The sequence below is a fragment of the Esox lucius genome, chromosome 10 (assembly GCF_011004845.1).
Source record: "Esox lucius isolate fEsoLuc1 chromosome 10, fEsoLuc1.pri, whole genome shotgun sequence".
NCBI classification, from domain to species: domain Eukaryota; kingdom Metazoa; phylum Chordata; class Actinopteri; order Esociformes; family Esocidae; genus Esox; species Esox lucius.
The window spans coordinates 4287009-4304490 of record NC_047578.1 but is presented as its reverse complement, the minus strand read 5'-3'; the positions used below and the strand labels follow the sequence as shown (position 1 = coordinate 4304490).

Here is a 17482-nt window from a genome sequence, read left to right as displayed (position 1 = left end):
CATAACATTATGACCACCTGGCTAATATTGCCACCAAATTTTACCACCAAAACAGACCCTAACACATCAACTTTGAGGACAGAATGTTCACTTGCTGCCTAATATATCCCATCCACTGACAGGTGCCATGATAATGAGTTTATCAGTGTTATTCACTTCACCTGTCAGTGGTCATAATGTTATGGCTGATCAGTGTAAACACATATATATATATATATATATATATATATATATATATATATATATATGTGTGTGTGTATAGTTTTACTATATATTGCAATCCAACATTAACTAAGGAAAAATCTAAATAAACACACTAAACTCAGTTAAAATAGTGTAATTACATGGATCAAAGTCTTCATCTTCATCTGGGACATCATAGTCTATTAATGAAATATTGATAAAAACAACAAGTATTACTGATCACTTGATAAAGTATTCGAAAACCACAGTGAACAAGGTGTATTTGGCCTAATCTACAAACCATGAAGCTCTTAAATGTCTTCACTTTCATAAGGGCATTTTTTTTTAACAACTCAGTTGTGAACAGGACAGAGTGCACAGGTATTACAGTATCAAACATCTCATAGGTCAATTGAAACAAATCGTTACAATAATAAAACACCTAATCAAAAAATGGTTTGGCTTCCAACACAAATGAGAAGTCAAATAAAAGATCTGTGCCAGAAAATAAATGTCCCCTTCAAAAAAGTTGAATCTCTGGCTCAAAAGATGGATCCATTCTTCTCCATTAAGGCCAAGTTGTCCTTATTGTTCGTCTCTGGTGTTGCAGGACATCCTCCACAGTCCGGCTCGGAGCACCTCTTGGTAGGCGAGCCGCGGCGTCTTCCACGGTGGGAGATTTTCAGCATCCGCATGGCTATCAGGTAGAAGATCTCGCAGATGTTCAGCACAATGCACACAGCCGAGGCACCGACCATAAAGTACGTGAACACGGTCTTCTCAGTGGGCCGACCGATGTAGCAATCCACCTGGTTGGGACACGGCCACAGTTCACACTGGACGCGCCTCGGCAGCTCAAAGTTGTTGTAGATGTAGTGCAACAAATAGAGAAACGCCGCCTCAATGAACGTCTTGAAGAAGAGGCTGAGCAGGTAGGTCCACCAGAGGCCGCCGTGTTTCTGGCCCGGGTTGTCGTAGAGCCGGGCATTCTCCCCATGCACCAGGCGGTACTTGCGCTCGCGCTCCTCGCGGTAAGCCACATGCATGACAACCATGAAGGAGGGGCAGGTGACGAAGATGAGCTGCAGCGCCCAAAGGCGTGTGTGGGACAGCGGGAAGTAAAGGTCGTAGCACGCGTTTGCGCAGCCCGGCTGGCGGGTGTTGCAATCAAAGTCCTTCTGGTCGTCGCTCCAGACTCGTTCAGCAGCCACGACGAAGACCATGACGCGAAACACAAAGACGACGGAGAGCCAGATGCGTCCGAAGCCGGTGGAATATTTATTGACCCCGCTGAGGAGTGATTCCAGTGCACCCCAGTTCATGATGACAAACGAGGACCCCCTTCCTTTACGTTGGAACTGCCTTGTATATGTGGAAATACTTCTGTCCTGGAGCTCTGAACATCCGCTTGTGGGTGTGGAAAGACCTGTCTTTGGACCTCAATGGGAAGCTGAAGAACAATGGGGAAAGTGAAAAATGTGTGTTACTGAAATTCTTTGTGTTACTGAAAGTCTAAAACAGCTGAGAAAATGTTTACCACATAACAACATGGTTTACATAGACTTCTTTAAAACCAATGTACACATGAATGTTTACTTCTCAATTTCATGACAGGTCTGACTCAATTCTTTTCTTGTATTTTCTCTGATCCAGTTCTTAATCAGTTCTCTCTTTTCATCTCTGAAGTTGTTGCTTCTTCAAAGAAACTCTGCTTTAATATTTGATCAAATCAATATTTGCCTTCCATCAGTAGTCCAACAGTGCAATCAATTTTTTTGTTGTTGTGTAATTTTAAAGGAACATTTCATACGTTTTGTAAGTCTTCTCTAAAGAAAACCAACGTTCGTAAGCATTTAAAGGCAAGTCTACTTGTTGCCAACTAGGCATTGGAAAGGATGCTAAAATGAAATACAGAAGCAAGTCTTACCCCTCATTGTACCGTAATGTACATATTGTTCATTAGGTCATACTTACAGTTGTCTCAGATCAGTGGGCTGACGATATCATTCCATTCCAGTGCTTCCGTCGGTTCTACTTTACCTCAGTCTTTTTACAGTCTCATTTGACTGTTGAATCCCATGGCTGAATTCGGGCTGGTCTGGATCTGGCCTGGGTGTTTTAGCCAAACTCCAAGGGTGTGGCCTGCATGCTCAAGAGTCTGGTCAACTTCCCTTTTTTTCCACTGGCCATTGACGCAACACACTCATTAATCAAAACACATAGAATTGTCAGTGTCCCCGTGAAGTTGATTGACACCGCGACTGATATCGTAATAGCACTTGTGGTTTCCACACCGGATGAGTTTGGTATTGGTTCAACCCAAGATGCCATTTTCCTGGAGTCTCTGACCATTCGGAAATCAATCAATCATTCCAGACGGGAACATTGACCCTTTGTTTGTGTGGTCTGCTGGAGCCAAAGAGTGAAGATATTGCACTCTACAAACATTAAAACCTGATATGGCCTGACCACAAAACTGATTCATATTTCTTCCTTTTGATACTCAAGAGGCACTGCCTTTTTAGTGTACTGACACTCAGCCACAGTGTGTCTTCCACACTAGTGATGTCTATTCAGCAGACAATATCCAGGGAGAGTGTGACTCTATCTTAGCGTCTGTGCATTGAGCTGGGGAGGGCAGGCCACGTCACACACCTGAGAGTGGGGCTCTATCTTAGCGTCTGTGCATTGAGCTGGGGAGGGCAGGCCACGTCACACACCTGAGAGTGGGGCTCTATGTTAGCGTCTGTGCATTGAGCTGGGGAGGGCAGGCCACGTCACACACCTGAGAGTGGGGCTCTATCTTAGCGTCTGTGCATTGAGCTGGGGAGGGCAGGCCACGTCACACACCTGAGAGTGGGGCTCTATGTTAGCGTCTGTGCATTGAGCTGGGGAGGGCAGGCCTCGTCACACACCTGAGAGTGTGGCTCTATCTTAGCGTCTGTGCATTGAGCTGGGGAGGGCAGGCCACGTCACACACCTGTTCATCTCGGTCTGCTATGTGGTGCTCAGACATTCCAGGTACCTCTTCACAGGCCTTCAACCAGGGATCCAGGGGAGAGTAGTATGTACTATTCACACTGAGAGATTGAATACAAAAATTATAAAAAAAGACATTTAGGTTTTTAAGAGCGACTAAAAATAGTGATACATTTTCAAACGGCCCCTTGCCTCTTGGTTTGGGTGGGTGTCCCTGAACCAGAAAAGCTTGATTATTGAATGCATATCATAAAACACAGTAGTGTGCACAAGTATTAGGCACCTGTTGAAAGTCAAACTAAAGTTATTTATTTTGGAGAGTGTTTATTTGTAAAGAAAATAGAAAAAACACACAAAAAAAACACAAATGTTCATACATTTTTATAAATTAGATATTTATTTATTAAAACATGTACTACCCAAATAAATGGCCTTAATTCGACATTCAGGTACCTAAGACTTTTGCACAGTACTGCATATACTAATGTAATATTAAGCATTCTCTAGATGCTTTTATCCAAAGCAACAGGGTTGCATGCACTTGAAGCATTGCGCCCGGGAATCACACCCACGATTCTGATGTTGCAAGCGCCAGGTTCTACCAGTTGCTAGATAAGAAATACAGATAATATAGGAGTGGTCATTTACTGACAGAAGTTACCTTTCGCTGTAAGTGACTACTCCCATCCTGGTACAGCTCACCTCTCGATATTCCACTTACGATTTCCTCAGCATGATTTGTCATTCTGGAGCTATTGTTCCCTGGAAACTGGTTTGAACTCGTCTGATGTTTTTCCCGCTGTGTAACCCTGTGTGCACAAGGAGTGCATTATGTTCCAACAGGTTCTATTAGAAGGGTCTGAGAGGGGCACTTGAATACGAATCATCCCTCAGTTTGGTTTTAAGAGGTGTAGTCTGGTGAGGTGGATGACATCTCATTATAAAAAGACCCCCAGGCCTCCACGGAGGGCCGAGTGTCTGCAGGTTTTCACTCTCACCTTGTACTTAATTGACTAATTAGGTCACTAATTGGTTAGTTTCTACCCTCACCTGGTTGTTTTTAGGTCTGAACTGGGAAACAATTTATTGGATAAACCAAAAACCTGCAGACACTCGGCCCTCTGTGGAACCGGTTTGACACCCCTGCTTTAGAGCGTGCATACGTTATATGTAAAGAATTAAACAAATATTGTTCCATTTACAATCTGTGGCTTAATTGTTTGTTCCATTTACCATCAACATCTTTATAGTGTGATAGCCTATTCGCTCATCATGATGGCTGCGTGATAGATTATTTGCTCATTGCGCATTATCATAAATTTGCATTTATTTTGTCACATTAGCTAGACAATTTTGCAAAAGCTAAAAGGTAGGTACCTTCTGAGGTACTGCATGTTATTCTCATGTGAGGAAGGGGACAGGTCTGGTACCACTTTCCCACTGCTGTGACTGGTTGTTTATTTCACCTCTTTATTCTCCTAAAATATTCCACACACTTGGGAATGGAACCAGTGCAGGGCTCTAATTTTGAATCTGTTTTATAGGACTCTTTATTATCAACACCTTATATCGTTGAACCAGTACGATAAATCCAATAAAATGAAAATGAATTACTTAAAAATCATACAATGTGATTTTCTGGATTTTTGTTTTAGATTTTGTCACTCACAGTAGAAGAGTACCTATGATAAAAAGTACATACTTCTACATGCTTTGTAAGTGGGAAAACCTGCAAAATCTGCAGTGTATCAAATACTTGTTCTCCCCACTGTATATATATATATATATATATATATATGTATTATTATTATTTTTTTATTAGGCAGAGTTGCAAAGGAAAAGCTCTATCTCAGAATGGCTACAAATACTGGACAGAAAAAGAACTCTGCCTGGAAGGCCAACATCCTGGAGTCGCCACTTCACTGTTGGTGTTGAGACTGGTGTTTAACGCAGCTGCCAGTTGACTGTTCCTCAAAACTGGACACTGTAATGTATTCATCCTTTTGCTCAGTTATTCTGCTTAGCTCCAGTTTGTGCTGTTCTGTGACAGGAGTATTACACATTATTGTATCTTGGCAATTTCTCACATGGAATAGCCTTCATTTCTTGGAACTTGGAAGTATAGACTGACAGAAGAAAGTTCTTTGTTTCTGGCCATTTTGAGCCTTTAATCGAACCCACAAACTATAATGCTGAAGATACAGAACTAGTCTAAAGAAGGACAGCTTTATTGCTTCTTTGTGCTAACAACCACAAAAAGGTTTTCTAGTGATCAATTAGCCTTTTAAAATGCTAAACATAGATTAGCAAAGACAATGTTTCACTGGAACACAGGAGTGATGGTTCCTGCTAATGGGCCTCTGCACACCTATGTAGATATTCCATTGATAATCTGCCATTTCTCTCTACAAAACTTTTACAATGTCTAATTTGATACAATTAGTTACTTTAATGGATAAAAAAATAGCTTTTCTTTCAAAACCAAGGACATTTCTAAGCTAACCCAAACTTTTGAACAGTAGTGTGGGTTAGGTCCAGTTAGGTACGGACACACGTTTTGTTATTTTGTCTGTTTACCAAATTATATTCAAGTTACAGTTGAATACCGAATATGGGCTAAAAGTGCAGTCTCTCAGCTTTAATATGAGGGTATTCACATCCAAATTGGAGGATGGGTTTTAGGAATTACAGGCCATTAATATGTAGCCCCCTCTTTCAAGGTACCAAAAGTAATTGACTGAAAAAGCTATATTTGACAGGTGTATCTGATCTTCCAGGTCAGTAAAACTTTCCTTTTCAAAAGGTTGAAACGGAAAGTTTTGAGTGAAAAACAGATGCGTTAAATTTGCAGTGGTCTCTTAGTTTTAACCCTTCTGTTCCTCACTCAAAACCTTCCTTTTCGACTTTTTTGGAAAGGAAAGAAAAAGGTGCAGTGGTCTCTTAATTTTTTCCAGAGCTGTATGTATATATATATATATATATATATCAACATCTGTATATATCAAATCTTTATATATATACAAATGTTGATGAGTACACCCTTCACAGTTTTGTAAATATTTAAATATATCTGTTCATGTGACAACACTGAAGAAATGACACTTTGCTTTCCCTTCAAAATAAGTCAACACAGAGCCATTAATGTCTAAACCGCTGGCAACAAAAGTGAGTACACCCCAAAGTGAAAATGTCCAAATTGGCCCAATTAGCCATTTTCCCTCCCCGGTGTCATGTGACTCGTTAGTGTTACAAGGTCTCAGGTGTGAATGGGGAGCAGGTGTGTTAAATTTGGTGTCATCGCTCTCACACTCCCTCATACTGGTCACTGGAAGTTCAACATGGCACCTCATGGTAAAGAACTCTCTGAGGATCTGAAAAAAAGAATTGTTGCTCTACATAAAGATGGCCTAGGCTATAAGAATATTGCCAAGACCCTAAAACTGAGCTGCAGCACGGTGGCCAAGACCATACAGCAGTTTAACAGGACAGGTTCCACCCAGAACAGGCCTTGCCATGGTCGACCAAAGAAATTGAGTGCCCATACTCAGTGTCATATCCAGAGGTTGGGAAATAGACTTATGAGTGCTGCCAGCATTGCTGCAGAGGTTGATGGGGTGGGGGGTCAGCCTGTCAGTGCTCAGGCCATACGCACTGCATCAAATTGATCTGCAGAAGGAAGCCTCTTCTAAAGATGATGCACAAGAAAGCCTGCAAACAGTTTGCTGAAGACAAGCTGACTAAGGACATGGATTATTGGAACAATGTCCTGTGGTCTGATGAGACCAAGATAAACCTTTTTGGTTCAGATGGTGTCAAGCGTGTGTGGCGACAACCAGGTGAGGAGTACAAAGACAAGTGTGTCTTGCCTACAGTCAAGCATGGTGGTGGGTGTGTCATGGTCTGGGGCTGCATGAGTGCTGCCGGCACTGGGGTGCCACAGTTCATTGAGGGAACCATGAATGCCAACATGTACTGTGACATACTGAAGCAGAGCATGATCATCTCCCTTCGGAGACTGGGCCGCAGGGCGGTATTCGAACATGATAACGACCCCAAACACACCTCCAAGACGACCACTGCCTTGCTAAAGTAGCTGAGGGTAAAGGTGATGGACTGGCCAAGCATGTCCCCAGACCTAAACCCTATTGAGCATCTGTGGGGCATCTTCAAACAGAAGGTGGAGGAGCGTAAGGTCTCTAACATGGTGGCAACAGAAAATTGACTATTTGGGCCAAATCTGGATATTTTCACTTAGGGGTGTACTCACTTTTGTTGCCAGCGGTTTGACATTCATGGCTGTGTATCGAGTTATTTTGAGGGGACAGCAAATTTACACTGTTACATTGTAGCAAAGTGTCATTTCTTCAGTGTTACTCACTTTTGTGAGATACTGTATATATATTCCCATGAGGATATAACTGAATTCTATTTCAAATTAATTTAGCACTTATGTTGAGAAAATAGAAACACATAGTTTACAGGTCATAACAAAGGGCTCATTTTTTTCAAATTACTATTTATTTTCAAATTACTATATAATTTAAACACATGGCATCAGAAATCATTTCATAAAAATCATACATGTACTTCATTTTGGAAACACACTGTAGACTGACACTGGTCATAAAACAGAAACAACAGAACATTGCCTGCTCTGTAAGCATACTTTTTTTTTATTCCTGTAACACACATCTGAAACCTCTAATCAACAAGCCCTCAGTTAAATACTCACATGCTTTAATCCAAAGAAGGAACATAAAAAACTGCACAACATTCAAGTCTCCTTACTGGAACGATACAAGATAATCTTAGTAAACAGCGAAATGAATAGCTTGAGCAGAGATGAAGATAACAATCTAATTAAAGAGCCCAAGTAGGCCTGGCAAAGCATCAAAAAAGAGCAGACCCAACATTTGGTGTCAATGCGTTCCAGACTTCAAACGTAAATTGTATTTATGATTGCGTTCATTTGTACAATTACATTTGAAACAACCAAATTATATACTGCAGTAGAGATTACAATAACAGTCTTAGGAAACAGCCAAACTATATGCTGGAGCAGAGACCGCTGTCTCGGTCTCACTTCCACCACTATCAATCTTCTCCATTCCCGGCTGCTTACACACAGACTTATCCAGCTTGGTCATCGGGATGGTGGCTGGCATGACGAACGGCGTCCGGTGCTTGATTGCGTGGCGTTTTCCAACACACTCCCCGCACCTCTTTCCCAGCAGGTACACCATCTCACACAGGGTCAGGAGGATACACACAAAGCTGGTGACTAGCATGAAGTACGTGAACATCCGCTTCTCTGTAGGCCTGTGGAATAAAGATGGAGGGGATGGATTTATTATCTAGAGCAAGAACACCTTTGTCTTCCAGGTTGATAAATTCAACAGCCGAACAAAGGGAGTCGTGCCTGGAGTTGTAACAGCATCTCTACCTGGCGATGAAGCAGTCCACCTCATTGGGGCAGGGGTCCTCTGAGCACTTCACCACCAGCGGGAAGAACGCGGCCTCGTAGATGTAGAAGATGAGGAAGATGAACACTGCATCCACCGACATCTTGAACGCCAGACTGAAGAAGTACGTCCACCACAGGCCGCCGCGCTTCTTCCCCGTGTCGCTATAGAGACGGGTGCACCCCTCGCCGTGCTTCAGGCAGTGCTTCCGCTCCCGGTCGTTCCGGTACGCCACGTGCAGTACGACCAGGAGCGATGGGCAGGTGACGAAGATGAGCTGCAGGGCCCAGAGGCGGCAGTGGGAGACGGGGAAGAAGTGGTCATAGCAGACGTTGTGGCAGCCCGGCTGGCGCGTGTTGCAGTCAAAGTCTTTCTGCTCGTCGCCCCACACCTTCTCGGCCGCCACCACGAACACCATCAGTCGGAAGATGAAGACCACAGAAAGCCATATCCGGCCAAATGCCGTGGAGTACTTGTTCACTCCGCTCAGGAGGCTCTGAAGAAACGCCCAGTTCATGTTTAAGCCGAAGTGGTGAATGAAGAGGTACTCTTTTAGTAATGAGAATCTCTGCGCAGCCTGCTACCGAAAGTGCAGAGCTAAGTGTTGTTGCTCGATTCAAAACGGCATCTCGAAGCGGGGACGTGTCTCTGCCCTCGGTCAACACATTCACTGCACAACTCTGGGAGGGTCTTTTTAATACATATGTCAGCTGTTCCACCTACCTTGGTTGGGACAGGTAAAAAGGGGAGTGCTTTTTGTTCTCACTGAGTGAATTGGGTAAACATAGCTACCAGCTCCTTCAGATGTTCAGTAGATTAGGGAGTGTCTGCCTGATAACACTGTATTATTCAACTTTCCTCGCTAGAAACTGGGTCTGACTGTGGGTAAAAAAAAAAAAACCACAAAAAAGGAGAGCGATGTGTATTTCAGTAGATGGAAATAGATAGAATGAAGTTAAGGTGATAACATCATTATCCCCAAGGGGACATTTGTTTGGTGGAACCATGTTTACATGAAATCCTATGTTGGTGGCAAAAAATACACGTCAGCGCCTACCATGTCCTCTGTAATATGATGTGTAGGCCAACCCACTAGTCGTGCTGGCTGGATGAGGTCTTGATGATTGTCCAGTAACTCAGCCTCAAATCATTATTATCACAAGAGACCACACCAAATGATGCCCCACAGAAAGGTGCTCATTGACACCCGGATGTATGAGGGTTGACTTTAGAGTTGTTTTGCTTCCTTTCCACTCACGCTTTGATACCGGATACAGCTGGCCCAATAAAAGCTTCAGTTTTCCATCAATGGCGCCAACACTTTCATCATCTGCCGTGAATTGTTCCAGCTGGAACAACTCATAACATGCCCAAATGTACATGTTATCTTTGAAGTGGCACAGGCTGGGCCATCTTCTGGCTGATCTGATCTCAGGGAGGACATTGTCCTCCAGGTCCTGGGAATCACCTGGACAAGCCTCATGGACATCAGTGACTTCTGGGTGCATTACGTCCAGCATACCCAGTTTAGCTTTGCTCTTTGCATGAAGTATCAATCCTTTGTCCTCTGTGTGGTCATGTGTTTGGTACTCACATGTAACCTTGGAAATCCCTTTGTTTGGGAAAATTGTCCCAAGATGCGTCACAGTTGTGGAAGGAACGTCTGGATGCAGGAGACTGCTAGACAGGTCTGTATTTATCCCACCGCACTCTGCTCTGTTCAATCTTCAACTGGTTATAATTATAAATCATGAGCGCACATGGATGTTTCATTACAGTCCATTTGTTTATGTTTGTGCCCACACTAAAAGCCCACACAAGTGGTAAGGAGTGTTATGTATTGAGTTGAAAAACAAGTTCACATCCTGTCCCTAAGAGGGCGTTGCTGCCTTGAGTAATTCTAGTAATTTTAGCTCCCCAAGATCTACTGTCCTGTAGGTTCTCTCCAAATCTGATTTAACACACCTGATTCTAATAATTAGCTGGATGAATACCTTAATCGGGCTAGTCAGAAATGGGGTTGAAGAGAAAACCTTCAGGACAGTAGATCTCCAGAAACAGGGTCAGGCAGCCCTGATTTAACCTCTATTTATATAGGGACATCAAGCTGAGAGGTGTCTTTTTCAGCTGTGACACAAATCAATGCAATGTAAAGAAGATATAAGAGTGAGCCTGTGGCTGTTTTGCCACGCGTTGTGTAATTGCTTGGACCTTCCCAGATGAAGTCCACCACTGATATGGGAACCAGGCTGTTCTGTGTGAATGTCCAGTTACACAGTTACAGACACAACAGCCCTCATTTCTACTGACAGCATTTGTGGAGCAGCAGGTTCCCATGAAAAAAGCACCGTTGAGAGTGTTATCACTTGACTGTTATCTGCAGGTTTTGTCTGCGGTCTCCTCTCTAGCCAGGTTGTCATCCAGTCACACTACCACACAGATGTAGTGATGACACTGATTCCTGCAATCTCCCCGGCCTTTCTTCCACATGTTTGTCATAAGACGCTGGCCCGGGATCTGAAAAGGCACAATTCTGCTTGGGTGGACGCACGTAAGCACGCACACACGCGAGCATGCAGCAGACCCATTCATCGGTGAAAACCTCAATGTCAGACATGTGGATACCTAACCTGTAGGATGGATAAATAACATATGTGGTTTTATGGCACAACCATGCAGATTCCTACCCCCATCCATTTCATTGAATGTACTTCCCAATGCTTTAGAGATTATTCAATGTTACTCTGTAATCTGCGTATTCTCTCCTTGCAAGAATTAAACTGTTTATTGTGCAATTGAGTTTTCATGTTTTACCTGCCATTTTCGTAACATTGTTTGAACTTTAGAAATTGCCATCACAAGATGTTACAGTGTGGTATGTTATGGACATTTTGAACTAAGGTACATTTGAGAAATGTCTGTCTTTCTATTGCCTGGTATGTAAATCTTTACTTTGATTGTGACAAACATGTCTGTATAATAAAGGATTACTAGGTACTTTGACCATCTCTTCTTCTGCCTAGACCAAGAAGGGTGTCAGTCCTTTTTTTCTTAGCAATGTGGTCCTTGGGGGGAAGTAAGGTCAGCTGGCTTGATTAGGTAAACACAACAGCAAATATTATGGCTGGAAGGACAAGGTTGGGAGACAGCCCTCCCTTTGTGTAAAACCTACAGTGTATTTGATACACTGCCAATTTTGCAGGTTTTCCCACTTACAAAGCATGTAGAAGTCTGTAAAACAAAAATCCAGAAAACCACATTGTATGATTTTTAAGTAATTAATTAGCATTTTATTGCATGACATAAGTATTTGATACATCAGAAAAGCAGAACTTAATATTTGGTACAGAAACCTTTGTTTGCAAGTACAGAGATCATAAGTTTCCTGTAGTTCTTTACCAGGTTTGCACACACTGCAGCAGGGATTTTGGCCCACTCCTCCATACAGACCTACTCCAGATCCTTCAGGTTTCGGGGCTGTCACTGAGCAATACAGACTTTCAGCTCCCTCCAAAGATTTTCAATTGGGATCAGGTCTGGAGACTGGCTAGGCCACTCCAGGACCTTGAGATGCTTCTTACGGAGCCACTCCTTAGTTGCCCTGGCTGTGTGTTTCGGGTCGTTGTCATGCTGGAAGAACCAGCCACGACCCATCTTCAATGCTCTTACTGAGGGAAGGAGGTTGTTGGCCAGGATCTTGCGAAACATGGCCCCATCCATCCTCCCCTCAATATGGTGCAGTCGTCCTGTCCCCTTTGCAGAAAAGCATCCCCAAAGAATGATGTTTCCACCTCCATGCTTCACGGTTGGGATGGTGTTCTTGGGGTTGTACTCATCCTTCTTCTTTCTCCAAACACGGCGAGTGGAGTTTAGACCAAAAAGCTCTAGTTGTGTCTCATCAGACCACATGAACTTCTCCCATTCCTCCTCTGGATCATCCAGATGGTCACTGGCAAACTTCAGACGGGCCTGGACATGCGCTGGCTTGAGCAGGGGGACCTTGCGTGCGCTGCAGGATTTTAATCCAGGACGGCGTAGTGTGTTACTAATAGTTTTCTTTGAGACTGTGGTCCCAGCTCTCTTCAGGTCATTGACCAGGTCCTGCCCTGTAGTTCTGGGCTGATTCCTCATGATCATTGATGCCCCACGAGGTGAGATCTTGCATGGAGCCCCAGACTGAGGGAGATTGACTGTCATCCTGAACTTCTTCCATTTTCTAATAATTGCGCCAACAGTTGTTGCCTTCTCACCAAGCTGCTTGCCTATTGTCCTGTAGCCCATCCCAGCCTTGTGCAGGTCTACAGTTTTATCCCTGATGTCCTTACACAGCTCTCTGGTCTTGGCCATTGTGGAGAAGTTGGAGTCTGTTTGATTAAGTGAGCGGACAGTTGTCTTTAATACAGGTAACAAGTTCAAACAGGTGCAGTTAATACAGGTAATGAGTGGAGAACAGGTCTGTGAGAGCCGGAATTCTTACTGGTTGGTAGGTGATCAAATACTTATTTAAAAATCATACAATGTGATTTCATACCCTAACCCTAAGATTCCATCTCTCACAGTTGAAGTGTACCTATGATAAAAATTACAGACCTCTACATGTTTTGTAAGTAGGAAAACATGCAAAGTCGGCAGTGTATTAAATACTTCTCCCCACTGTATGTGACACAAGACAGATGGGCAGCATCTTACCACACTCCTTTTTCTACTATAAGTACTGATGACTGTTCATGTATTAAGTTAGAGACTCCTCGGATGATTATTTTGTAAGCATTTGACGTGTCTCTCTATTTGCAAATAAACTGTTAATTTTGTCTCTGTCCTTACTCCTTCAAAAGTTCTGATCGATGAAATTGCCATCACGGGTAATGCAGTAGCTAGTGTGTAAGTCAAGTATTTGATGACGAAGTACAGTTTTAGATTCATGTGCATTGTTCATCTTCATAAACCCCACCAGGTAGCCTACACCAATACCCTTGGCCACTTTTGCCCATACTGCTTTCTTTAACATTTTAACATTACGCAGCTCTGGAAATCCTGACACCACAATTGTTTGGCTAACCTTTGAAGGAAAGATTGTATGGTAAGAACTTTTCACACCGACAGGATGAACAGACACACCTTTTCTGATTGGCTGTCAGCCTGTCTGCCTAACGAAATGTGTGCATATTAATGAGGGGAGCTCTATTTCCCTGCGCCTATCACGGTACGTTCATACCGTTCGCGACATTTCAGATAGGCAGCGCTAGCATCTTAACAGCAGTTGTATGAAGGTTTCATTATAACTAGCTAGTTTGCCAGAAAACCAGCTAGGTAGAATAAGGCAGCTATGCCACATTTCCACTGGTGCCTTACCGGGTCTACACTGGTGATTTATGCTAATTAATTCTAATGTTGTAAACGTTCCTCTTTCGACTAAACGTTTGGTACCAAGGATTTAAGGAGGGGCTCATGTGGGGAGGGAGGAGTAAACTATCAATGTGATTTGGTTATCTGGTTATGAAAAATAAAAGGCAGTATCTTTCTTGTAGTAAAATAAAATATAACGCAATGCTCAGTTTCTTTATAATACGGTGTTTGAACTTGACAAACCATAACCCTAACCCTAACCTAACCCACCAGCGCCAACTATCTCAGCCACCTGCCTCCACACTGAATTGTTTTTCACGTCTATTCATGAAAATAGTGTGCACTCCAGTGCAATCATACAATTCCAGTTTCAACTTTCTTTCATCCATCTTGTCAAAAAGACTGCAAAAGCATACATTGGAACTTCAATAGTGGAACCAATTGATCTGAGAGGACCGGGATTGGGGAAAAACTGATCCAAGTTATCTGTTATTTAAACTGCGCCAGAGCATTCACCACCACCACCTACACAAAATCCTGTGATTGGTCAGTCTCCAGCGAATGAATTGAAATGAATTGAGCCACCCCCCCGATTGCGAACCGTGTGAATGTAAAGTCACGCCAGCTGCTGGCTAGCACACACAGTCACGTGACTCCATTGAAAAACTTGGTAGGCGAATTTCGTCTTAGAAATGCTTAGTGGACACCTAGCGAACAGGGCCTGTCAGGTCAGCACACCGGAAGTATTACATTCCTTACTCAGTGGAGCTAAAAGCTCTGAGATGCACACTGTGCCAATGTCTTCGCGAATTACCAGCACAGCCATCCATTTGCTCGTTCATTTTCCTGGTAGCCTCCAGCACTATCACAACAGACAGACACAATGGAAACTTGATTAGCGGACAGCTCCCATTCCGACAGTTGAGATACAATTAAAAAAAAACAGGCGTGCTGATATGTAGGCCTACAACTTCCCCACCAGAGTGACCGAAAAAAAAACTACAGACACACAACATACGAATTGACATGGGAAAACAACTAATCCTCGGTTACCGTCGGATGGGCAACTAACCACTTCTATCCCTCCACCCACCAGTGTTGCCAGTTATAAGCAATATTTCCTGAAAAACAACTGCTCAAAACCAGCCCAAAATGCCTGAAAACTGGCCTACATTTTGTTGGGGCACAATATACACTCACCTAAAGGATTATTAGGAACACCTGTTCAATTTCTCATGAATGCAATTATCTAATTAACCAATAACATGGCAGTTGCTTCAATGCATTTAGGGGTGTGGTCCTGGTCAAGACAATCTCCTGAACTCCAAACTGAATGTCAGAATGGGAAAGAAAGGGGATTTAAGCAATTTTGAGCGTGGCATGGTTGTTGGTGCCAGACGGGCCGGTCTGAGTATTTCACAATCTGCTCAGTTACTGGGATTTTCACGCACAACCATTTCTAGGGTTTACAAAGAATGGTGTGAAAAGGGAAAAACATCCAGTATGCGGCAGTCCTGTGGGCGAAAATGCCTTGTTGATGCTAGAGGTCAGAGGAGAATGGGCCGACTGATTCAAGCTCATAGAAGAGCAACTTTTTGAATTTGGCGTAAACAGAATGAGAACATGGATCCATCATGCCTTGTTACCACTGTGCAGGCTGGTGGTGGTGTAATGATGTGGGGGATGTTTTCTTGGCACACTTTAGGCCCCTTAGTGCCAATTGGGCATTGTTTAAATGCCACGGCCTACCTGAGCATTGTTCCTGACCATGTCTATCCCTTTATGACCACCATGTACCCATCCTCTGATGGCTACTTCCAGCAGGATAATGCACCAGACATGACAATGAGTTCACTGTACTGAAATGGCCCCCACAGTCACCAGATCTCAACCCAATAGAGCATCTTTGGGATGTGGTGGAACGGGAGCTTCGTGCCCTGGATGTGCATCCCACAAATCTCCATCAACAGCAAGATGCCATCCTATCAATATGGGCCAACATTTCTAAAGAATGCTTTCAGCACCTTGTTGAATCAATGCCACGTAGAATTAAGGCAGTTCTGAAGGCGAAAGGGGGTCAAACACAGTATTAGTATGGTGTTCCTAATAATCCTTTAGGTGAGTGTACATCTGAATATTTCAGGATTCAGGGAGTCCACCGACTCGTTGTGCCCCTGCAGTGCGGTTTCACATTTTCCACACAGTTTAATACATGTTATGATCCAACTGAGAACATATCTGTTTTCCTCCACCTGTTTGTTATGCTGCTCAATGGAGCGCCTGTATGCACTGTCAACTTGGGCTGCGACATTTACCCTTCCAAGTAAGCCCAATTTCACAGCATTGTCCAGGTGACTCCCGCTGCTCTCATGTTTTGCAATCCTCTCAGAAAGATGTTTCAAATCCACCGGCTGTCAGCCCCACTTGGCATCAAATTCGTGTGAAATACATTGATCACACTAACATTCTGAGCATGTGTATTAATATTTTCACATGTACAATGTACATTGCATTGTGAGAGAGGGGCTAGCCCCACATTCACACTTAGCCTATGGCCAACTACTGTGAACTCGAATCGGCAGAACGCAGTCTGAAGCAGCAAGACAGGGACAAATGAGCATGAAATATACTCCTAACATAAATTATATGTAATTTAGGAAGATGCTATATTCATAGATAATAAATTATAGAAAGTAATTTTCGAGAAATAAAAATAACATCATTTTGTTGCAGTTCCGACCCTGGGGGAACGGGTCAGTTCTCCTTCCCCACTAAGTTCTCCTTCTCCACTATAAATCGTTGTTGATATGAGGAATGCATTTTCAGAATTTTCCCAGTCTCCTCCCGTTTTAAACTTTAGGAGGACATGAGGTCCTGGTCCACACCTGCGGAGTACCTGGTTTGGGGGGGCCGTTGCTGTCCCTGTCGTTGTCCATCTGGTCATACTTCTGACCTAGTCTAAATTTAAATAGACTCTGGATTTAGCACACATGCATTTATTAATTATTCCAATTGGACTCTTAATATCTCACCCGGCACAGCCAGAATTGGACTGGTCACCCCTCTGAGCCTGGGTCCTCTGTAGGTTTCTTCCTAAAATTCGGCCTTTTTTTGGAGGTTTTCCTAGCCACTGAAATTCAACACCACTGTCGTTTGCTCCTTGGGGTTTAAGTCCGGGTCTTTCTGTAAAAGCACTTTGTGACAACGGCTGTTGTAAAAAGGGCTTTATAAATACATTTTGATTGATTGCTAATGACTAATTGCCCCTGTTTACAAGTGACCCCCAACATTTAAGATGTGGCATATAGTCTAGGCGTGTGAAGCTGCGGATCCTACCGTAGCTGAAGTCTGACGTCAGGAAGGCCGGGCGTTTGGTGCTCAGCATGTGTGCACTGGCCTGGAGGCGCCCAAGGCCATGTTTTTTTTTTCCATTCATGACTTTATTGTTCAATACTCTTTTGAAGCTTATTTTAGATTTCCTGATTGTAGGTTGCAGTTATAATACACTGTCC

At 43.3% G+C, this 17482-nt stretch overlaps 2 protein-coding genes across 3 annotated transcripts; both read right to left on the bottom strand.

The window, feature by feature from the left end:
• Window positions 1–347: 347 nt before the first annotated feature.
• LOC105005720 (gap junction beta-3 protein-like) lies at window positions 348–4101 on the bottom strand. 2 transcript variants are annotated; one of them, XM_034294671.1, is made up of 3 exons: window positions 3824–4101; window positions 2158–3263; window positions 348–1633 (listed from the first exon to the last, which is right to left on the bottom strand). In XM_034294671.1, the coding sequence occupies exon 3, from the start codon at window positions 1503–1505 to the stop codon at window positions 726–728; it is 780 nt and encodes a 259-aa protein (XP_034150562.1). In that variant the 5' UTR covers window positions 1506–1633; window positions 2158–3263; window positions 3824–4101; the 3' UTR covers window positions 348–725. The 2 variants fall into 2 exon arrangements, with proteins under 2 accessions (XP_034150562.1, XP_034150563.1); XM_034294672.1 differs by having other exon boundaries at window positions 3164–3263.
• Window positions 4102–7684: 3583 nt separating this feature from the next.
• LOC105005719 (gap junction beta-4 protein-like) lies at window positions 7685–9803 on the bottom strand. Its single transcript, XM_010863853.4, has 2 exons — window positions 8606–9803; window positions 7685–8481 (listed from the first exon to the last, which is right to left on the bottom strand). The coding sequence occupies exons 1-2, from the start codon at window positions 9139–9141 to the stop codon at window positions 8193–8195; spliced, it is 825 nt and encodes a 274-aa protein (XP_010862155.2). The 5' UTR covers window positions 9142–9803; the 3' UTR covers window positions 7685–8192.
• Window positions 9804–17482: the final 7679 nt, after the last annotated feature.